The 23,366-nt window shown below is 36.7% G+C and overlaps 1 protein-coding gene across 1 annotated transcript in view; it reads left to right on the top strand.

Annotated features, from left to right (window-relative positions):
• The window catches only part of A1CF (APOBEC1 complementation factor), a 78,685-nt gene that overhangs the window by 8,246 nt on the left and 47,073 nt on the right, over positions 1 to 23,366 (top strand). Inside the window, exon 2 of the mRNA XM_061195620.1 lies at positions 19,951 to 20,094. Within this exon, the coding sequence (XP_061051603.1) occupies positions 19,996 to 20,094 (99 nt within the window). The 5' untranslated portion in view covers positions 19,951 to 19,995. The remainder of the gene's footprint in view (positions 1 to 19,950; positions 20,095 to 23,366) is intronic.

Genomic DNA, 23,366 nt, shown 5'->3' with positions numbered 1-23,366 from the left:
TGTCATGGGTAACCAGAGGATAATAGAAGGTATTTGAATGGCAGGTGTTTGTCTGATTTTTGAGAAAGAATTTACTTATTAAATAATTTTGATTTATTATTAAAGTCATTTGAGCATCACACTTACCAGGTACTAATTCCTCCATGTGTCTCTCTCATTTCATAACAGTTACTTAATACAACTGCATTACTTAAATTGGAATCAATCAGGGAATGCCATTATGTGGTCCCAGAGGGTAATAAAGATAAGAGAAAAAATTACAATGTCTAGAAACTCTTATTCTTATTTGCCTTTCAAAATAAGCCATAAGATCAAATATTTACTATAATAATAATAATTCAGCTTACTACTTCCAATAATAATAATTCAATATTTCAAAGTATTCCCCAAATTCCAATGAAACAAAGCTGCTTCATGGTGCTGGAATGGCCAAGAGGGAGATGATTACAATGTTAAAGCAGAAGGCTCTGGACCCAGAATGCCTGGGCTCAAATCCTAGTTTCACCACTTACTAGCCATGTGACCTTCAGTAAGGTAACTTCTCTGTGCCTGTTTCCTCTGCTGTAAAATCAAGGTTGCTTTGAGATTAGATCAGAAATTACACATGAAGATCTTAGAACAATACCAAGTAAGTGTGCATAAACCTCAGCTATTGCAGCTATAATTCTCATTTCATTTCTGTGTTGATTACACAATGCTTTACTAGAGGAAAATGGTTAGAAGAGAGAGAGGCTATGAGGTCAACATGCAGAAAGTGTATTTTAGCCTGGAAGTCAGTGGCTTAGAAATTAACTCTCCCCACGACTGGCTTGCTGTGCAGATTGGGAACAATTTCTCCCTGACTCTGTTGCAGTTTTCCCAAGGCAGAGATGTTCTCTATCATAGGCAGGGCCTCCTAATTAAGTCAGTATAGAGTGATTTAAAGGAACCTGTGTAATTAGCAAGAGAAGCAGACTAGAAGTCTGGTCTGAAATCACCCCAGACTACAAACCTCTCAGGCTCTGTTATTTTCACTGTTATGACAAAAGAAAAAAAAAAAAAAACAACCATCAAAGTATTCAAAGGCACAGTACTCTCTATTGAATAAAATAGCCACCTAACTGGGGACAGAAGGCAAAGAGGTAGAAGAAGAGATAAAGAAAAACATTAGTAAGTGTCATGTACCAAGCTCTGTGCTGTGCACTTATCGAATCACTTTGAATCACTATAACAACCCTATAAGGCAGGCATCATTATCTCCAATTTTGAAATGAAGAAACTGGGACCCAGTTATAAATAACTTAACCCAAGTTTGCAAAGTTCTTAAGGGATGGAACTCAACATTTGAACCTAAGTCAGTATGACTTCGTGATCCCATGGTTTTTTGTTCATTATTGACTATGACACCCTTAGACTTGTGAACCAATAATGAACAACACAGTGCAAAATATTGTGTATTCTAATATCCTGTGGTGAAACTAGAAAATTAGGAAAAAGATGACAAAGTCTGGAGTAGTCAGAGGGGCTATATAAAATGTCCATTCTGTTTAGCAAATATGTATGAAATGCCAACTAACACGAGGCTAAGTGCTAAGGGCTAAGAAGATGAGTGTATATCCTTGGTGAGTTTATGGCCCTCCCTCTCTTTATCCTACCTTCATTCCTCAATGAATGAATGAGGAATTAATGTAGGATGTTCTGTCCTTCTTTTTCTTTTCCATCTGTCTCTAAACTAGTCTTTCTGCCTTTAAGCTGTTCTCAACAAAACTCACAAGTTATCTTTCTAAAGTACACAGGGTCCTACAATTCTTCCATGTTGTTCCCAGTGACTTCATAATACAATGCGAACAACTCTATCATGCCAATATTGATTTAATTCTCGCCTACCTTACCAGCTTTATCTTCTGTCACTCTCGCTCCCTCCCTCGAGCAACCCCCTCCCAACTTGAATTCAACATTCTAATCATACTCAGCTTCTCAACCATCCATATTATTTTCACTTACACCTCTGTCCCCTAGAGTCCCTTTCTTCTCCATTCTCCTAACTCCTAGCCATCCTTCAAACTGGCCTGAGTAGAGGGAAGGTATACACTGGAAATTAATATGAAGTACAACATTGGAGAAGTTTGTTAATAAGATAGAAAAATTGACATTAGTTCATAAAGTTATATGAGGCCATTGGAATTATTTTAGTTGAAGAGTAATATAAAATGGATATTTAAGAAAATCAACCAGTGTTGTACCAATGACATTAGAGTTAGAAAAGACTAGAGGCTGAATTACAGCGATGATCTAGGTATTAAATGATGGCTGCAGAGATGATAATTAATGGCAGTGGGAATTCAAAAGAAAGCAAAGTATCAGAACTCAGTGGCTGACTAGAAAGAAGGAGGCAAGAATTTAATAAGGGCAGTTTATACCAACGCATGTAAGTTAGCATAAAATCAGAATTTATATAATCTTTTTTTTCACTGCGATTGAAATGTATTATTTTGTTTATATATACATTTGAGCTGATTTTATTTTTGCAACCGAAAAATACTGCATTGACACAATTTAATCATTGACATACACTAGGATCTTTTCTTTCATCTTCAAATGTTCGGTCTAGCTGACTTTTGTCCTTGAAGCAAATTGTCCAATTGTAAGAGGTAGAACTATAAATCTAAGTAGTTGTATATGTGGTCAGACTGCCAGGAATTTGTATGAGTAAATTTCATAGATGTTTCAGGAGGTACAGACTGTTTTTTCTTGCCCCCTCCCTTTATTTTCTGACACTGAGTCTTGGAAGTTTCTGGCTTTTCAGTGGGAAAAACAACTGAATCGTGGAAACAAACACTTCAAATTATTCATTCATCAAGCTTCGCACAATCTGGTCTTTAATCTTTCACTTTTTCTAAGCACATCAGGTTGGGAGCAGCCATATGGTTGTAATGCTGGGAGGGCTGGGGAAGACTCGATGTGAGACCAGAGCAGAATTTGGGGTTGTTGAAAAAGAGCAGGGAGAAGAGGATCTGGATTTCTTTCAGAAGCCTGAATCTTTGGAGGGCAGTCTACAATCGGGGATGAGAGATGGATGCTGTAATTGGTCAGCTTGGGTTTGACTAGCTAAGTAGAGGACATGAAGAACACATGGCCAGAGCCCTGTGCTACTCATCCCGGTGAGATACAACTGTGGGCAAGTCAGCGCCCAGAAGTTCTTACTATAGGAAACTGTCACCTGCCTCTCTGCGAGAATTACAATTGCAGGCAATTCATAAAACACCGAGGGACTTCCCTGGTGATGCAGTGGTCAAGAAGCCGCCTGCCAATGCAGGGGACACGGGTTCGTACCTGGTCCGGGAAGATCCCACATGCCACGGAGCAACAAAGCCCGTGCACCACAACTACTGAGCCTGCGCTCCAGAGCCCGCAAGCACCAACTACTGAGCTCCCATGCCACAACCACTGAAGCCCGCGTGCCTAGAGCCCGTGCTGCGCAACAAGAGAAGCCACCGCAATGAGGAGCACGCGCACCGCAACGAAGAGTAGCCCCTGCTCGTCGCATCTAGAGAAAGCCTGTGTGTAGCAACAAAGACCCAACACAGCCAAAAAAAAAAAAAAAAAAGGTACATTTAAAAAAAAAGAAAACACCGAGCAGAGCCATTTGCTACATCTCTTATCAAGGTATATCAGATGGCAAGTCACCCTTACTCAGTGACCTAGTTATAGAATATCCATATAATCTTTTTTTTAAGGGAAACATAAGGCTGTCTTTTATTGAAAGAGTCAGATTGCCTCAGGGCCATTGTACTACAGAGCTTTAGATAGTTGGAATTTGAAAGCTTCACTCCAGGATTGAATGTATTCCATTAGTCAGTGATTGGCAGCCTTGGTGAACATTGAGTTTTCAACTGAAATTTTCCAAATTGGTCTGAGGAAACCAGATGCAGGAACTAAGTTCAAAAGGACAATCTCAACGAGAATAAAAAGAGACATGATAACACCAGCTCATCAGGTCTCTGTAATCAGCCACACAAATAATTGGTCCCAGGACTATTGGATAAACATCTGCTTTTAAGCTGAAGGATATCTACATTGTATGCTGTGATTACCACCATACCAATTTGTAAGTCAACTTAGAAATGAAACATACATGCAAAGAAATTCTACTCTTCTTGTTAGGTTATGTGACTCTGGAATTTCTAAACTCTGCCAGTTCTCTTTCCCAGGGATCTTTAAGAAAGTCAGGCATGGGGTCAGAGTTGGGCATTGCTATTGAGTGAAGATCACACCATAGCCATCTGTACCCTGATTTTACATGTACTAGAACAATGCCAACACCAAAACCATGTAGGTATATGTATTAGCCACGGTTCTCCAGAGAAACAGAACCAATATTCCAGTTGGAATCCTAACTGGCTAATACATATACCTACATGGTTTTAGTGTTGTCATTGTTCTAATATCTGTAAGATACATATAAATCTATTTATCTATCAATAGATAAAGAGGTTTATTACAAGGAATTGGCTCACCTGATTACGGAGGCTGACAAGTCCCAAGATCTGCAGTTGGCAATCTGGAGACCCAGGAGAGCCAACATGTAGTTCCTGTCTGAAAGCCAGAAGGCTTCCCAAGAAAAGTCAATGTTTCAGTTCAACTCTGAATGCAGGAAGAGACTGATGTCCCAGCTCAAGCACTCAGGCAGGGCAGAGTTCTCCCTCTCTCTTTTTTTTTTTTTTTTGTAATAAACTGGGCGTTCTCTCTTATTTAGCCTTTTTATTCTATACAGACCTTCAGTTGTTTAGGTGAGGCCCACCCACATTAGGAAGAGCAATCTGCTTTACTCAGTCTATCAATTCAAACATTCATCTCATCCAGAAATACCCTCAAAGACACACCCAGAATAATGCTTGGCCAAATGTCTGGGCACTCTGTGACCCAGTCAAGTTGATACATAAAATAAACCATCACAGTATAACCTTAAGGGAATAGAAAGCACCTCACGTTGTCTGGTCTTAAGGATCTCCATTCCCTCTCCATTACCGACTCCTTCATCCAACACATGCACAGTTTCCATCTGCTGTTAAAATTTTCCAAAATCTTTTTTGGATTAAAAAAACTGCTATTCATCTCTCAACATTCAATGTTGTCAAGTACAGGTCACTTATGAGGATCTCTGGTTCAGAGTTTCTGATATTCTTATCCAGGTTGAGCAGAAACTGGAGGATTTGTAAGGGAGCGGTGGTGTCAGAACCAGCTGCACAAGGAAACTTCTTGTGTGATGTTGTGCTGTCAGCACTGGCCACCGGGAGTTTATTCACCCTTATGTATATATACACATTCATAGCCACGCATGTGTGCTTGTGCCTGCCTACATATGTACAACCACACACAACCTGATGGTGCAGACATAAATTCATCTCAGCCAGGGAGAGTGTGAAAATAAGGATGGGGACTCTAGGCACATGGCAAATGGGAAACAAGAACAAAGGAACCTAAGAAGTAAGAAGTAACTGGTGTATCTGGGGGACCTGATGGGCTTGAGCGCAGAATAGCTCTAGACTTGGATTGAGAGATAGTCAGAAAAGTAGAGTTAGGACCAGATCATGGTGGATACTGGATGTCAGGCTAAGGGGTTGGACTGTTTCTTTATAGTTAATTGTGAGACCAATGAAGAATATTAGAAGGGACATTTTAGGGAGATTGATCTAGCAGAGGTAGGCAGTAACTAGGGGTAGTAAGCAGTGAAGTTTCATTCTACTTTGGCTGAGTTAAGTCTAGTAATGGAAGAGAGGGTGGAGGAGGAGGGTAGGAGTAAGAAGAGCAACAAGTAAGGATACATATGTACAGGAGCAGGAAAAAGTCAAGATCCAGACTACATGAGGAGCCTACGCTGGAGGTTTTTCTGGATAAAGAGGCTGTAAGGACCTCAGCTGTAGGGATTCATGGATCTGTTAAGGTGCTTCACTGTTAACTTGACTCAACTACTTCTTGCATCTGCTCCTCTCTCTTCTAAAAGCCATCCTTACTTTCTACTCTCTATCCTTTCTCTACCTCACAGCTTTTGCTTCCTCTCCACATATAGAGCCACGACATAGAATTTTACGCATACAGTGGTAATATGAATACCTTATTGGTTGGTCCTCATGGAAATGGAGTTGAATATGAATCACTTATGCCAGAATCTAGGAAGAATGTGATTTTTTTGGTATTTCAAGGGCATTATTTGTAAATACTGGCAATTATGAAAACATGTATTCATTAAAAGTGATGAAAAGTAGACAGGACAATTATTAGAGACAATTTTGAATTATTCTCTTTCTCCTCTAATCTAGTCTCTGTCTTTGTTGTATAGACTTTTTCTTCTTTTTAGTAATTTTTTAAGATGTGTCTGTCCCAACTATTTGGCAGGTGGAATAAATTACTCTCTATATTTCATTTTGTTTGACATTTAACATGTATAGACTAGATCTTATTTCAGAAGTTCTAACCTCAGCTGTGTATCACCTGAGGAGGTTTTAAACCATCCAATTTCCTGGGCTCCACTCCAGACCAGTTGAATGTGAATCCCTCTAGGGGTGGTAAGGGTGATGCCCAAGTACAGGTGATTATAACATGAGGCCAGGTAGGGAGTCTGTTCTTTCTCCATAGTTTCTGCTAAAATTTAGAAACACTTGCAGTTAAATCTTGAAGTCCTATTTTGACAAGACATGCATAGGTTAACACTTTCTCTCCTGTCTTTCCTTGTGTAATTTATAGTTTCAAGCTAAATTCCAGGGATTTAAAGGCTCTTTGTTGATATTTAAAGGGCATTTGAAGCAAATAAATGGTGAAATGTCTTTTGAAGCCCATAAAATATACCTCTGTAATATCTACTTAGTGAGAATATGCTAAAGAGCAGGAGGTGTTTCCACTGGACCATAAATTATGCAATTTTAAACAGATTTTTTAAATGAAAATAAAAACTTCTGACCATTTGAAATCACTTTTTTCTCAAACAAAACAAGAAGGATTCCAGATGTCAGGACTGTTTTGCAGTAATGATGATCTGTGGGCCAGATGAATGTGCTTAACTGTCCCAAGAGTTTGGGTAACTTTTTCTTTTCAAAAGAGATTGTGTGTGACTCCTGATTTTTAATTACTTAAAAAAAAATGTTGGGAAGACATGTCTTCTTCTCATCCCCTGCATGTTCGTAATGCCCTGACTTAGTCCAGGTGTAAGTATATACACATGTATCTACACAAAGAAATGTATAAAAATTGCAATCCAATCATTTGTCTATTATACCTCTGCTTGTTCTTTTTCTCTGATAAATTCTAAGTTGGTAGCCCCAATAGTATTTTTTTCTCTGGTATAGTTTTATTTTTGTCTATAGATATTTTTACTGTGGTGCAATTTCCCCAGTATCTTAGGATGTGCTATTTTAAGTTACTCTATTCAGGACTTGGAATGACAACAAGTAAGATTGTATATGGATTTAAACATCAACAAACAGTAATCAAAATATCAGCTTTTTACATCTTTGAAAAAATAGCCATTTATTTAGCAAGTTTGTCTGTCAGCATTGCTCCTCTACAACTGTTAATAATTTGTCTTAAAAATATGGTGTACCTTCCAGATAGAATCAGCAACTTCTTTAGCCAGGGGTGTCACCAAAGGAGCAGGAGAGAGAACAAAGTACAGGATTAAAGAATGGAAGGGAGTAAGAGACAGGAGAAGAAGAAAAGTAATTAAATGGACATTTGAAGGAGGAGGGAGGGAGGGGGGGGGAGAGAGAGAGAGAGAGAGAGAGAGAGAGAGAGAGAGAGAGAGAGAGAGAGAGGGAGAGGGAGAGAGAGAGAGAGAGAGAGAGAAGACCCTGCTACCAAAATAGTTGTGTTTGGTGCCCATGAGAACTGCTTGTGGCTTTGGTTACCCACCACTGCACTACTCCATCAGATATTTGGTCCATAGCTGACTGTCTCCTCTCCGGCTATCTACAATCCAGAAGAGCTAAAGATCAATGGGAAGAAGGAACTAGCAGTTTAATTTAAATATAGGAATAGAAATTAACATGAAACTCCAGTCAGATCCTGTCAAATGATATATCACTTGGTCACCTGTGAAGACTCTACACTCTGCCAAGGAGTGATGTCTTAGTGAGGTATCACCAAGCATGTAACAGAGGGCTGGCAATGTCCATTTTGGACTATGTCCAAAGGGGGTCAGATCCTGGATGCGTCCAACTGAACCATCAGATTGCCCACCCACAGCACTATTTAAAAGAGTTATAACAATAGCTCATTTTCATTCAAGCAAAGAGGCTAAATTACCACAGCGCTTTAAATGACCAAGAACATCTGTCCTTATGGAAGAGAACATAGACTCACAGTATCACCTTCATCAGTTTCGTCATGGTACCATGTGTTCCTCACACTTTAAGAAAAGCTGGGTAGATGTAATCTCCCTCCTCTCCCTGTCACCATTTGCCTATTATTTTTAAGAGGAGGAGAAGTCAAATTTAGTAATTAAGAGCACAAACTCTGGCCCCAGGCTACTTAGATTCAAATCACGGTTGTGCCACTTATTACCTAAGTAACCTTGGGCTCATTAACTTCTCTAACTTGGGTTTATTACCTATATCAGAGGAATGATAATACCTACCCCATTAAGTTTTTATAAGGATTAAATGAATTACATTTTAAGTTTTTAGAACATAGTCAATAGTAATCGTTCAGTTAATGTCAGCTATGTTTATTGTTTGTATTATTTGAAATCTGTTCTAATATTGCCCCATAATAGGCAAAACCAAGTATCTTGGTTTTATTTTGTCTTTTCTGACCACTAAATGACCATATTTAAATACGTTTATAAACTCTTTTTTTCTGTGAATTTACTGCTCATGTCCTTTGCTCTTTGTCCACTGACCTCTGAGCCCCTTTACTATTGATTTTAAAGTACTCTTTGTATATTGCAGATATTAATTCTCTGTATATTAGGTAAGTAGCAATCATTTTCTTCTAGTCTGTGGCTTCCTTTTAACTTTATGTTGTCATTACAGATGTTTGTAATTTTTATGTAGTCACATCTGTTAGTCTTTTCAATTCTGGCTTTTGGTATGCTTGGTTAGGAAGATTTTCTGCATTACAAGATTATAAAAATGTCCTCCCATATTTTCTTCTAGCAGTTATACAATGTTTTTGAAAGGTTATTTCTTTAATTCACTTAGAATTTTGGTATGTGTTGTGAGATGGTATGCCAACTTTATCTTTCTTCTCAAATTGTCTATGATCTCCCTATGATTGCACCTATTGGCAGTTCCAATATAAACACAACTATGGGTCTAGACTTTTTTCCATTCCATTAATCTATTTGTCTATTCCTGTGCCTATTTTATTTATTTTTATTGAAGTATAATTCATCTACAACACTATGTTAATTCCATGTACACAACATAGTAATTCAATATTTCTATATATTACCAAATGATCACCATTGCCTGTTTTAATTTTAACTTTTGATTAGGCTAGTTCCAAATAACTCTATACTTTCAATTCATGTTGTGATATGTATTGCCATTTTTCCTGCCAGATGAACTTTAGAATTAGTTTGTCAAATTTCAAAATAATTTAATTGGAAATTAAATTTGTATTGCACTAGATTAATAATTTTGGAAGAATTGATCTTTATAATAATAAGACCTCTATTTACCTAGGCTTTTAGATCCTCCAGTAGAATTTTATCATTTTCTTCATATAGATTTTGGATATTTCACATTGTTTATTGTTATTTTATATATTTTGTTTATATTGTTCAGACTCTTATTTCATTTTTTTTTTCTGCTTAAATACGGAACATTTTTATAACTGTCCTCGGAGTATTCTTTTATTAGTTCTAATAGTTTTATATAGTTGATTTACTTCTTTTGACTGAGAATGAATGATTGCAGTGTTTCACTATTTAGTGTGATGTTTGCTACATGTCTCTGATAGATACTCTATCAATTTAAGAATTACTATTCTATTACTAACTTACTAAGAGTTTCTTTTTTTAAACCACTAGTGGGTGTTGAATTTACATTTACTGGGATGATCATGTTTTTTTTTTCTTCATCAATGAAGTGAATTAAACTAATAGAATCCCTGATGTTGTATAATCTTTGTAGTCTTGTAGTAAACCCATCGTGTTTATTGTATATTAGTCTTTTGATATTTTGCTGTATGCAGTTCATATCTATATTTGTGATACTGATCTATAGTCTTCTGTTTTGTGATATATTTGTCTGGCTTTGTATCAGAGATATACTTTACCAATAATTTCATAAGTTTTCTGTTATTATTCTAGGCTTCAAAAGCTTTCTATAATAAAAAATATATTTCTTAAATGAGTCTGTAAAACTCATTTAAGAAAACTTAAAGTTTATAAAACTTGCCTAATAAAGCCATTTGGACCATGTGTTATTTGGGAGGAATACAATGAATTTTTTCAATACAGTTTACAGTTATTGGTATATGCAAATTTTTGACTTACCCTTGAAGCAATTTTGAAAATTCACAGTTTTCTAGGTAATTGGTTACTGCATCTAATTTTTCAATTTACTGATAAAAACATGTTCTTCAAAAGTCTCTTGATCTGTGGTTATACTCATTTTTCCTTTGTTTTTAAAATACATTTTCTTCTTTTTACCTTGTCAAGATTGCCAGAGGTGTGTTAATTTACCCATCTCTTCAATCAGGTCTTACATGTATTTATCAAGTCTACAGATTTTTGTGTTTTATTAATTTACTTTTATCTTTAATTCCTTCTGATTTCTTTTAGTCTCTTTTGCTTTTTCCTAGCCTTCTTAGTCAAATGATTATCGCTTATTAGAAAAATGCTGAAGAGAAACAGTTTCCTCAGGACGTAATCTTGACCACATCTCATAGTTTTTGATGACTTGCTTACACTGACATTCATTTGTTAATATAATTCAACTTTTTAAAATTAGAGTAAGAACTGCATATTATAGACAGCTAAAAAATAGCAAGAATGATAAAAATAATTTTTTAATGCACCAAGAAGATAGAACCAGTTATAATCAGTCTGATGAATATAAAAATTAACACAAATGAAATCAGACTATATATTGTTTTGTAACCTGCCTTTTTTTACTTGATTATATTTTACAAATATCTGCTTAAATAACATGTTCTACTAGAACATCAGTTTTATTAGCTGTACAGTACAACTGCTTATTAATATATTTCTTTATCATTGGATATTTAGACTGTGTCTAATTTTTATTACAAAATTAACATGCTCTATGAGACACAACACACACACACACACACACACACACACACACACACACACATACACACTGAGGACCTTAAAGATTTTTCCTACTGAGAAATGAAAACAAATGAAATAACTGGATTATTAAAACAATATGAAAGAAATCAAGATAATACATTCAAAACTGCACTTTTCTTCACCTTGGACAGTTTCTAGAAAGGAGAATAACCATTCAGAGAGCCATAGATGGTGGTTAAAAAGTCAACCAAAGCAGCAGATAAGGAACAAAGAAAGAATGTTTACTGAGTATCTTCTGTATGTCAAGCACTTTGTTAGATGCTCTCATATCCATTATCTGATTTATTTAATCCTTTGTTTAGAAAAAAAAAAGGAAAAAAAAGCATTTAAGTATCTGTGTTCCTATTCTTTTCTTAAAATAGGAAACAGTGTCTCAGAATAGTGAAAATCATGGTGGCAGAACTGATTCATTACTAATGCCTGGATAACATAGAAGGGATTCTAGTTAACTTGATTTTTTTGCTAATATATATTGCTTTTTAAAAAATAAGATGCCACATATTAAGACTTTGTGAGATGTTTTTATGGCTACGCTTTGGAATTTTATGTATGCATATTCTCTATTAATTTTGCTGTGGTTCTTGATGCACGGCCAAATAAAGAGCTATAACATTAATTCACTTCCAAAATGAGCTTAAGACTGATTGTAAACATTTTTCCAAAGAGAATATTAGAGCTAATTTATATTTTTTATCAAGTAACACAAAGTAATTTTTACTTAGCCTCATTAGGCAAATGTGTAAACTTTGGTCATAAATCCTTCACAAACCATTTCAATACAATTTGGAACTCCTTCCGTGTAAAATTCCCAGGAGATACTAGAAGGCTGAAATTCATGATAAAATCACTTGTACAACTTGCATGTTGCATTAAGAGTTATGTCCAGCCTACATCATGCAACATCAGTATACAGTAAGACATTGGGGAAAGACTGGATTGGGTTTGGAGAGGTCCGGAAGGCAAGTGAAGCTACCATCAATTTGAAGTGCACATGGCACATTGCTAGTACAGGCCCCCCGCAATCACAAAGAACACCTCTCCTCTGTTTACCAAGTCAGAAATAGGCTTACTTCCCATTCAGTTTCCTTATCTGTCCTCTTTGGAAAAAAACCAAATAAGATAGAAATGATAATATTAACAAAACTACTCCATTTCCTAACTCTAAATTGTTAGTACAATGGCTGACATTGTATGCCTGTAACAGATATTACACATTTATTGACCTTTTTGTTAAAGTTGAGGATAATTACTTCATTTAGTTTTTTACCAAGAAACCTTCTAACTTTAGTTCTCTGCCTTTATCCTTCATCTCCTTTTTGTTCTTCTCTGCCTATCATTCACAGCTACCATTTCAGCTTTTGCTTTTCTAAGTCATCCTTTCTTCACTCTTTAAGTGTGCTTTTCCATCGTGTACTTCTCTTACCTTTGTCTCATGTCTTGCCCAATTTACTATTTTGAGAGACTTTAAAAGCAAACAAACAAAAAACTTGTTTTCCCACTTTCTCTGTTTCCCTAGCTGCCAACTTATGTTCCACCAGGGCATTAAGATCTTCCCACTTTGCCATAACTTCAGGCAAACCTAGATAACAAATATCACCCAAAATTCTCTCATATTCTCATATTTTTCCTTCCACAACTTGCTTCTCTATGTAAGCCCAATTTTTATGTATGCTTTTCTTCTTTACAGATTAGGGTTATAATTTAAGAGCAGCATACAGTGTCTTCCTGACAGCTCTAGATTTGGAAAAGTCATAATCTACTGCCCTACCTGCTTCTCTCCTCCAGCTTCCTTTTTATTTTGTTCCCTGCCACCTTCCCTGAGCCAGGACACAATGGCACTGGAGGACATCAGGGTCAAGGGTCAGGAACAGCAGCTCTGATCTTGCCCAACAGTGAACTCTGGAAATTGCTACTGATCAGTATCAGCCAAGTGATGAGGCGAGCTGTTCACTCCAATCCACCTGGGACTTTAAGGAAAGCAGAAACCTTGAACCCCCAATAACGTCTAGGTTCTTTTTATCTTCATCAAATAGGCACTAACATTGCAAATATAAAACCAGAAAGGCATTGAGAAGAAAAGTGAATCCAAACATCAACTCTATTTTTTGAATCACTTAGCACTCAAAATTTTACTCTTACAAAATTTTACCCTCCCAAATACAATGACACATTCAAAAATGCAGAGAAACCATGCAAATCAATTTCTCTCATAAAGCAAATTCATTCTAGGATAGAACTTTCAGGAAGCGACTGGAACAAGCATAATAATAAGTGTTAGGAAATTAGCTGCAGACTCATTTTACTTCTGATCCAGTGCAAGTCACTATCATTTATAAAATGCTGATCCAAAATCTTTAGTTTGTTCCACGAGTATTTACTGAGCACTTAGCATAATGTCGGGCTAAAACTCTTGGGTAAAGATGAGTACAACATAGTCCATACATTCAGGACGTTCACAGTTTAGTTAGGTAATAACTAAACTATAATAATTATAATTATAGTACCATCTGCTACAACCGAGGGATGTACAAGCTTTCTTGAGAGCATTAAGGAAGTGGTACCTAACATTACCCATAGACAGGATCAAAGGAAGCATCACAGAGCAGATAATATTTCAATCAAGTCTGGAAGGATCAACAGGGTCAACGTAGTGAGACAAATGTGAGACGAGAATGGTAGATAAGAGAAGGGGAGAGAAGAGAAGGAAAGGGCATTTGAAGCAGAGAGCCCAGAAGTATAAGAAAACACGGGACTTCCCAGTGGCAGGGTATGTGAATGACACTGGAAGGGGAGTCTGGGAGCTAGTCCTGAAGAGATGAGGTATCATGCTAAGGGCTTGGGACTTTATCCTCCCAGCAAGTGGTTGTGCAATTCTACCCCTTGGAATTAGAGATTAATTATAATAATAATAATTAAATAATAAAATAGCTAACACTTCCTGGGCAGTTAGTAATCGTCAGGATCCACTTTAAATAAGAATACATTTAAAATATTTAATCCTTAAAAACAACCCTATGAAATAGGAACTAATATTATCCTAAATTTTAAATGTTAGGAAACTGAGACTCAGTTTCCACTGAATGGAAGCAGAGGAACAAAAGAGGGGAACATTCTTATACAGCAGGTTTGGTGGCGAGTACACATTTGAACGAAGTATTACTTTGCTAAGAAAAAAGAGGATGGGAGACACTGAGGGCAGATTAGCGAAAGTTGGCAGAGCTGGAAGAGACCTCTCGTTTTTTGTACTATTAGCTCCTCCCTCACCTCATTTTCAGAATGAATAAGGAAGGAGGAGAAGGGAAGGAAATTACACAAGGAACTGCTGTCACGTCCAGCAGGCCCTTTCTGCAATCTATTTGCTATTCCTCCCCTCCAACATGAGTGATTCGCAGTAAGTCAGGTGGGAGTACTTGCTGTATGCTGGACCTAACTAAATACTTGACAGGTATTTTCTCATTTCATCTTCACAACAGCAATGTCACAGCCTGCCTGTTACCCCAATTGACAAATGAGCAAACTGATGCTGGGGGGAGAGGAGTCCATGATTCTTTCCTATAATATTGCCTGTACTCTTTCTCCATCCAACTTCCATTTCTTTGCCCCTTTCTTCCCTCATCCATTCTCATATGGATAACCGTGCTGTTCCATGAACCTCTGGAATTTCTTACTGCACAATCTCTGAGAAGTTGGAGTGATTGCCTCTCCCTTTCTGCTTTTATATTTTACTTATCTATGCCTAACAATAGTCTAGCACTTACTACATTCCAGGACTTCTTCCAAAGCCCTTCCAACACATTTACTCATGTAATACAAGACCCCCAGAGAAATGTTATTGCTTCCTCAGTTAAAGATATTGAGTTACCAAGAGGTTAAGGAACTTTTCCAGGGCACAGAGTAAGAGGCAGAATGAGAATTTGAACTCAGGAGGTCTAGCTCCAGGGTCTGCATCCCTATTCAGGCTTTATCTTCCTTGACTTAGCAGGACTTGGCACACCTGACCACGCACTTGATCTCAAAATCCTTTTTTTATTTCTTGGCTTCCAATCCACCTCTCTCATTTGGTTTACCTCCTACCTACCTGGCTGCTTCATCTCATTCCCCTTTGCTGATTCCTCCTTGTCTCTCCGACTTCCAAAAGTTAGAGTACCCCAAAGTAGGACCTATTTTCTATACCCCGTCCCTACTGATTTCATCCAATTTCACAGCTTAATCATCATCTCTACACAGATAGCTGCCAAATCGCTATCTCCTGTAAATCTCTCTGTAAATCTCCCATAACATTCTGACTCAGATATCTAACTGTGCACTGAACCTCTTCACATGGCTACCTAATGGGCATCTCGAAATCAATGTGCCTCCAACTGAGCTCCTGCTCTTCTTCCACAAACTCGTTATTCCTCATTTCAGTAAACCGGCAACTCCATTCCTCTAGTTGCCCAGACCAAAAAACGATGTCATCCTCAGCTCCTCGTGTTTCTCTCTCACGATGCATCCAACACATCTGTAAAATATATTCCAAGATTTGATCACTTTTCAGCACCCTATCACCACTCTAATCCAAGCCACTCTTCTCTTGTACCCGGATGTCGCAGTGTTTCTAACTGGTCTCCCTGCTTCTCCCCTCGACCCCTCTAACCAGAGCAAGGCAAGTGAGGCACTGCCTCAAATGCAAAATGTAAGAGCCATCAAAAAAACTCAGTAATTAAGACAAATGATATTTTAATGCAATTTTTTTAAAAAATTCAAAATCAATGAAAAAATATCCAGGATGAACAAAATGGCACAATTTAAATAAAAACAGGATCAGAGTGATTGCCTTACCTCTCTTCCCTCACCTTAGCCCCAGCCCTGCCTGACTCCCTTCAATGTTTTCTCGATGGTTAGAGTGAGTCTGTTAAACATAAGTAAAATCTTCACATCTCAGGGCAAAAGCCAAGGTCCTTACCGTGACCTACAAGATCCTTCATGACCTGGTCCACCATTATCTCCCGGACCCCAACTCCCACTTCCCTCCTCATTCACTCAGCTCCATCCTCTCCACATAGGCCACTGTTTCATTGACAAGCTCCCACCTCAGGGCCTTCCAACTTCTTGGAATGCTCTCCCCCAAATACATCCCTCATTTCACCCAGGTCCCTTTCCAAATTCACTGTATCGGAACCACACTATCTAAAATTCCATCCTCCTCCCAACACATATACTTCATATTGCTCTTCCATTCTTTATTTTTTTCTCCTCAGAAATTAACATAAGCACAGTGTATATTTTGCTTATTTATCTTGTTTACTGTCTCTCACAATCACTATAAAACTCCATGAGATTTTGGGGGGAGAGGGCTTTGTTTTGCTCTCTGCTTTATTCCCAGTGTCTCAAAAATTCTTGGATGATGGAAGGTACCCAGTAAACAACTTTTGAATGAATAAGTAATACATGTTTATGAGTGCTTTCCTTTAGCTCCAATGGTCTTAATGCCTGCTATATATAGGTTTTGAATTCTATTGCCTCAATAAATTACACTGAGAACTACTCTTCAAAATGCAGTAGCTCAGATCTGAAGAATCTGCAAGGTGTTAAATTAGAAAACATATTGCAAAACCTTTCTTTCAAATTTGACCAAATTTTTAAACAAAAGTTTGACTTGCTTAAGAAAATATTTATCTTGGATTCGAGTTCACTCCTTAGATTAAGTCAATGTTGAAAGAGGGGGTTGTTTTTGAGAAATAAACATTGAAGATCAAGTGTCTCTTAAGGCAAATTCTGAATTTTGTTTCTATGTCCTGATTTCCAATGACTTGATTCTATGTTGAGATATTATACAGATTTTCTCAATAATGTCAGAGTGAACCTATGTGTGATCAAAAGACCATTCTGATGTCAAAGTATTTTTAATCACCTTTATTAATAATTAACCAAAACTGAAGGCAGGTTTTACAAATAAAACTTGGCTCACCATGAATTGCTATCTCTTGATGGAGAAGATGAAGTTCAGCAAAGAGCAAACCTACAACTTGGCTAGAAGACAACAGACTTTGCCTTCCAACATCTGTTAAGACATGCAAGACTAACCTCATCAGACCCCAGTCTGTCCATGGCCTCACTGCTCTTACAGGTTAAATCCAGCACTGTGGGAGCATTTGAGAGTATCCTGATGAAAAGGCAATTTTAGTAACATTTGGGAAAAGTGCACGAGTTAGAATTAGTCTTAAAGGCTAGTTTTTCTTTGTAAATCTTCAAAATGCCTTTTTTTAATTTATATTTTTTATTGAAGTATAGTTGATTTACAACTTAGTGTTAGTTTCAGGTGTACATCACAGTGAAGTGATTCAGATATATATATATATATATATATATATATATATATATTCTTTTGCAGATTCTTTTCCCTTATAGGTTATTACAAAATAGTATAGTTCCCTGTGCTATACAGTAGGTCCTTGTTGGTTATCTATTTTACATGTAATAATGTGTATATGTTAATCCCGAACTCCTAATTTATCCCTCCCTCTTCTTTATCCTTTGGTAACCATAAGTTTGTTTCCTATGTCTGTGGGTCTATTGTTGTTTTGTATATAAGTTCATCTGCATCTTTTTTTTTTTTTAGATTCTACATATAAGCAATATCATATTCGTCTTTCTCTGTCTGGCTTACTTCACTTAGTATGATAATCTCTAGGTCCATCCATGTTGCTGCAAGTGGCACAAAATGCCTTTTGTAGTTTTATCTTTTAAGAGGATTGTATTGTTTCATAGAGATTTCTATGACTGTACTCACCAGCAGTTTAGGATTAAAAACTGAATATAGGTCTCATTTTATGCCTACCTTGTAGTATCCATAGAAAGAGTATTTACACTATAAATGTGTCACTAAAGCTACACGTCTAATCTGAATTGCTACATATATATATCAAACCACCACTATCAGAAAATACTTTCCAATTCGTCTTAGCCAAGATAAAAAGTTAAGATTAAAACAAACAAACAAACAAAATGCTGCCTTTTGCAAAGTAACAGACACAGAAACTGGTGTATTAACTGAGTTAGTCAACTGTCCATAAAACACAATGCCCTAAAGCTGGGCAGGGAGTGAAGCTGCCATATAGACAGCACTAACTAAATACCTCTTGAGAGAATGAATGATTGAAAACTGAATTGATCTGAGTCAGAAGCAAGCAAGAATTATGAGAAAAGTCTAGGGCAAGAATGGCCATGCTTATATACAGAACATGAAATTGTTTTATCCCTGTAACAGTTAATGAATATTCTCGCTGGAACCTAGTTGTTGTTTTTTTCTTTGGTTTTCTAAATTATATTGAAAATATTACTTTCTAGATGATGCTTGTCTATTGTTTGGGAACTTTATTTTTAAGTGAGTATAATTGCTTTACAATGTTGTGTTAGTTTCTGCTATATTATTCTATTACTTTCATAATAGAATACTTTGAAGCTGCATTTTACTCAAATTATTATCTTGGCTTCACTTTTGTCACCCAATTTTTTACCCATTCCCTGTATTATTAATGGTACCTTTACTCTGAATCTTTAAATGAAAACCAAAGCAGTATAGGAAATCCCAATGCATAGAACAGAAAAGTTCTTAAAGGGCCTATAGTGAAATACATTATATTGGCATGTGATTCAATTCAGTGTAAAAAAAGCTTCCTTTGTCTTGGTTGGCAGAGTACATCAAGCAGAGTGAAATCCCAGCACAGAACCTTCACTGAGTCACTCCCACTCTAATCCATCAGGTCAATGCACTCCCCTCTGTACATGGGAGCCTCCAGGGGCTCGCACCATCATAGCCTGGGACCTTCACCATGGACAAGTCCTTGTGCTGGGAACCTGTGAATTTGAACAACCGTCATATTTGGAATGGGGTTCAAATCACGTTCCCTGATAGAAAGTATAGGTAATGAAATGCTGAAGTTTCATATTCACATCTACATAGATCAACATGGACATATGTAAATTTTCCTAATTTCTTAGATTTTACAAAAGGCTTCATGTCGTTTTCTGAGTGGTCTATGTGGTATACGATCCAGGTGTCAGTAGGCCCTTCCAACACCATTCAAAAGAATCCATTGTTCTTGTTTTGTTAAAACCCATGTGACATTTTTATTACAGAGCAGCTTGCATGATGACTTCTGTATATCTGATACCAGCACACTCTGATCTAGAAATTTATCTTTGAAGAATAAGTAGATAAATGCTCAGGTAACAGACAGAATAGATAAATGAAGCTAAAGCTTTCAGGATCTTCATACAATATCCTCGTCAATTTGATTTCGTAACAGTGCTTTCTTCCCACATCTGCAAGGACCATTCCTCATATTCTTTTAATTGGCAAGAATGAATTTGTTTTTGAGCATTTGGTGACATTCTGAGATAATTGGACTGAGAACTACTGGTCTGCATTCTAAGTGGAAAAAGGATATTATTCAGTGTTGACTTCTAAATTTCAACTAAAACTGAACATTTTTTTAAAACTCTTTTTCTAATTAGGATATTTAACTGGCCTGGTTTGTGGGTGTCTGTTAGTTGCTCTAACCTTAATGAGTAATTTATAGAGAATGTTTCCTAAAGATGTCCTTCATGAAAAGGACAAGTTTGGACTTGGTAATAGTAATTTACTTAATTTATCTTAAATTTGGTTTCAGTGAGCAACCCTAATTAACCTGATTTTTTGCTGATAATCACTCTCAATGGAATCAAATCACAAATCCGGGGATGGATTGAGCGGCACCCAGAAGGAAGCAGCCCTCCGCGCACTGGTCCAGCGCACAGGATATAGCTTGGTCCAGGTAGGAACTTCTTGTGCCATCTGCTGAAACTCACCACTGAATTCAGAGTGGTGGGAATATCAGTGATCCTAACATGCAAAATGTGATCGGTCAGTTGTATAACTCTTTAGTTGGACATTCCTTTCCAGGGGGGAAGGAAGTTGGATCATTTTAGTTTTGTAGGTGATCTTCCAGGTGATGTTGTTTCTACTCTGGGTTATCAGCTCAATTTTGCCTTGTCATTTGGAAGCAGAACTAGTGTTCACAGTCATAAACACTATCACAGTTTTGAAAGGCCAGTTCAGTATAAGAAAAGGCAGCTGGAATTCACCACCCAGAACTTGTCAGTGAAGGAGAACCCAGCTGGTGCTTCAAGAACCAGAAGAAAACAAACTATCCAGGAACTTGCCTTAGTTTCTAGAGAGATTTTTGACTGCAGATGTAAAACAACTTCTAGATGAAGGATCCAAGAACTGACCACCTGGTCAGCCTAGCTATTCCAGGGTGTTTTCTCATAATACCTATCCGATCTGTTTAGGATATATAATAATTTCTCTCCATGTTCAGCATTTTTGAAAAAGAAAGAAGAAAAACTATCCTAAAACTATCTATTCATTGTCACTGGTTGTTATGAATTGTCTGTACATTATTGTCTTTATGATAACCTCTGTGAGAGAGCTTATGATATATTGAAAAACAAACTAGTATTAGACATATAAGTTAATTATCTTACTTGAAGAAATAATGTTGCTTTTTTTTAATGTTGTTCTTTTTACAGTAAGACAAAGTATTTTACTTCTCAGCTATTATATTTTATCCACATACTTTCCCAACTTAAACTGAATCTTTGTGCTATTATGAATACAAAAGTCATTAAGTGGATAATAATAAAATATACAATAGTGTCCTTTATTACATGTTCCTTTGTCAGATCAGTTGAAAACTAAATTTAGTACATTTTGCAATAATCTTATAAGTCATGGCACACTTTGTTAGAGATAATATAATGCTCAAAGTTATTTCTAATTTTTCATCCTAATGAAGAGTATTTATTTAGACTTTTTTAAGATTTCAGAGAGTATTATTTCACAGAAGGCTTCTAAAAGTTTAAGTCAAGGGAGATACTAATGTATTATTAGTTTTTAATACTTAATAAAAGTCTATTTTAGGATCATTACTAAACTTTTAAATGTCTTCATCTCTAAATTTAATGTGCTTCAAAATTAATGCCTGATTGAAAATTTTTATGCAGTCTTTTCCCACATAAAGGGGTATTTCATAATCCATAGAGAAAATTCTATAGAGTTTACAGTCTGTAAAACAGATACACTTAGAATAATAATTTTTTACATTTGCTCAGGTACAGTTAGTTGAAAAAATGTTTTTTTCTTTTGTAATCAGCAGTTTCATAAATGTTATAAAATCAAAAATGTTTTATATCAGTTTATCTTTTTAACTGCTTTGTATCTGAAACACTCAGGCAAAGACAGTGGTAGTGGAAAGCACTTAAACCCTTTTGAAAACCAATTTGTCAATATTCATACATAAGTGTATTCCCCTTCTGGAAACAAACCTCTAATGATCTGAAATATAATGATGAAAACATATATAAACCTTTCTAGTGTGACGCTATTTCTAATATCTCAATATCATAAACCTAATGTATAAAAGGAAATTATTAACTATGAATATATAAGTATACTCAACAAGCAGAACTTTATGAGAAATAATCCTAAAACAATATAAACTGTCCATTTAATTTTATTCTGGGCACTGGTTCTTTCACTCCCCCCAGATGAAATTCAGGGAAATTCTCATGACTTTTCTGGTAACTTTCAGCTAATAAAAGATCCTCCACTAAATAATGAATATGTCTAGTCCAGTAGAATAAAAACTTAACTTCATTCAAAGTGAAAGCTATTTCCCTTTCCCAAGCATGTCAGGGTGGAGGGCAATTTCTATTTTTTCTCCTTTATGCTTTCAGAAGCATAGTTTCCGACACCAGTTTCCTAACTAGAATTCCTGACTCAGCTGAAGCAGAAGAAAGGGGTGAAAGCAAAGGAGAGGGGACAGGAAAGTTTTTACTTGACTGATTTTGGCATTGGGCTCTGGGCCCAGCAGGTGTGTAAACCTCCTGGGATACTTTGTAGGGTCATCAAAGACCTCCTTAATTCCATTGCCAGGGGTCTCTCACCTGGCTACACTCTGCCCTAGCTAGAGGCTCCTTCCCTGGGCCTCAGTCTCCTTTGGCAGAGCTCTTTTCGACACCCTAAGCATCCCTCTTGGAGAAGATGGAAAATGACCCCCATTCCTACATGTGGCCAAACTCTAGTCCCCTGGAAACACACATTCTGACCCAGTAAAACCTGCAAGTGCACGTGACACAAAGCAACCAGCTCTCCTCCTCACCACCATCAAAGCAGGAGGCCAGCCCATTGTTCACCATTAGATACTTTAGGACTGAGTTAGACCCACCAGCTTCGTGTGTTCCCAACAGCAGGGAATACATAGCAAGCTCTGAGTGGTTTCCTACTCCTCTCCCCTGCTTTAGGTTAGCTGAGAAGCACCTCAAAATTCCTCCCACTTAGGGGGAACTAGGATTCACAACACACCAGCAGTGGGCTCCAAATATCTTTGAATCAACTCCAAAAATTCCTTTCAAACTCTTCAATATTTTTTTCTAAATTCAGGGATGAGGAGGGGTAGGGGATGTTCAGTTAAGAATGTCAAACAGTTAAACAGTTTCTCCCTACCTCCTGTCCTGCTTGTGGTCCAGTGACAGTTTCGTATCCAAACCAGAGGCCAAAATAATCCCATTCCATCTTAAAATCCTGTTACAAATGAAACGTAAACAGTCATTAAGTGATCATTTAGAAAATTCTGCAGAACAGAAAACTTTAACATATTAGAACAATGTAAAAGGCTTGCAAATAACAATATATTTTTAAAAGAGACTCAAACAGCAGTGGAGATATTTTCATAAACTTAATAATTTAAGAATATTTGCATTAAAAAGGAAAACAACAATAGGGCTATTTTACTTTTATTATTTAAAATGTTTTCAAATATAATACCCCTAAAAATATATGGCCAAACTGCCTATTACTTTGATCTTATATATTCAATTACATTCAGAAAATATTAAGAGAGGTTTTAGATCACAAGTTAATAACAATTACAAAATAGTAAACATTTACTGGACATTTATATTCTAACTGCTTTGTGTCTATTAATTCATTTAATACTAACAACAACACTATGAGGTAGTTACTATGATCATCTCCAATTTCCAG

The sequence above is a fragment of the Eubalaena glacialis genome, chromosome 1 (assembly GCF_028564815.1).
Source record: "Eubalaena glacialis isolate mEubGla1 chromosome 1, mEubGla1.1.hap2.+ XY, whole genome shotgun sequence".
NCBI classification, from domain to species: domain Eukaryota; kingdom Metazoa; phylum Chordata; class Mammalia; order Artiodactyla; family Balaenidae; genus Eubalaena; species Eubalaena glacialis.
Note: the sequence above shows the minus strand (reverse complement) of the source record. Positions and strands in the feature narration are given on the sequence as shown.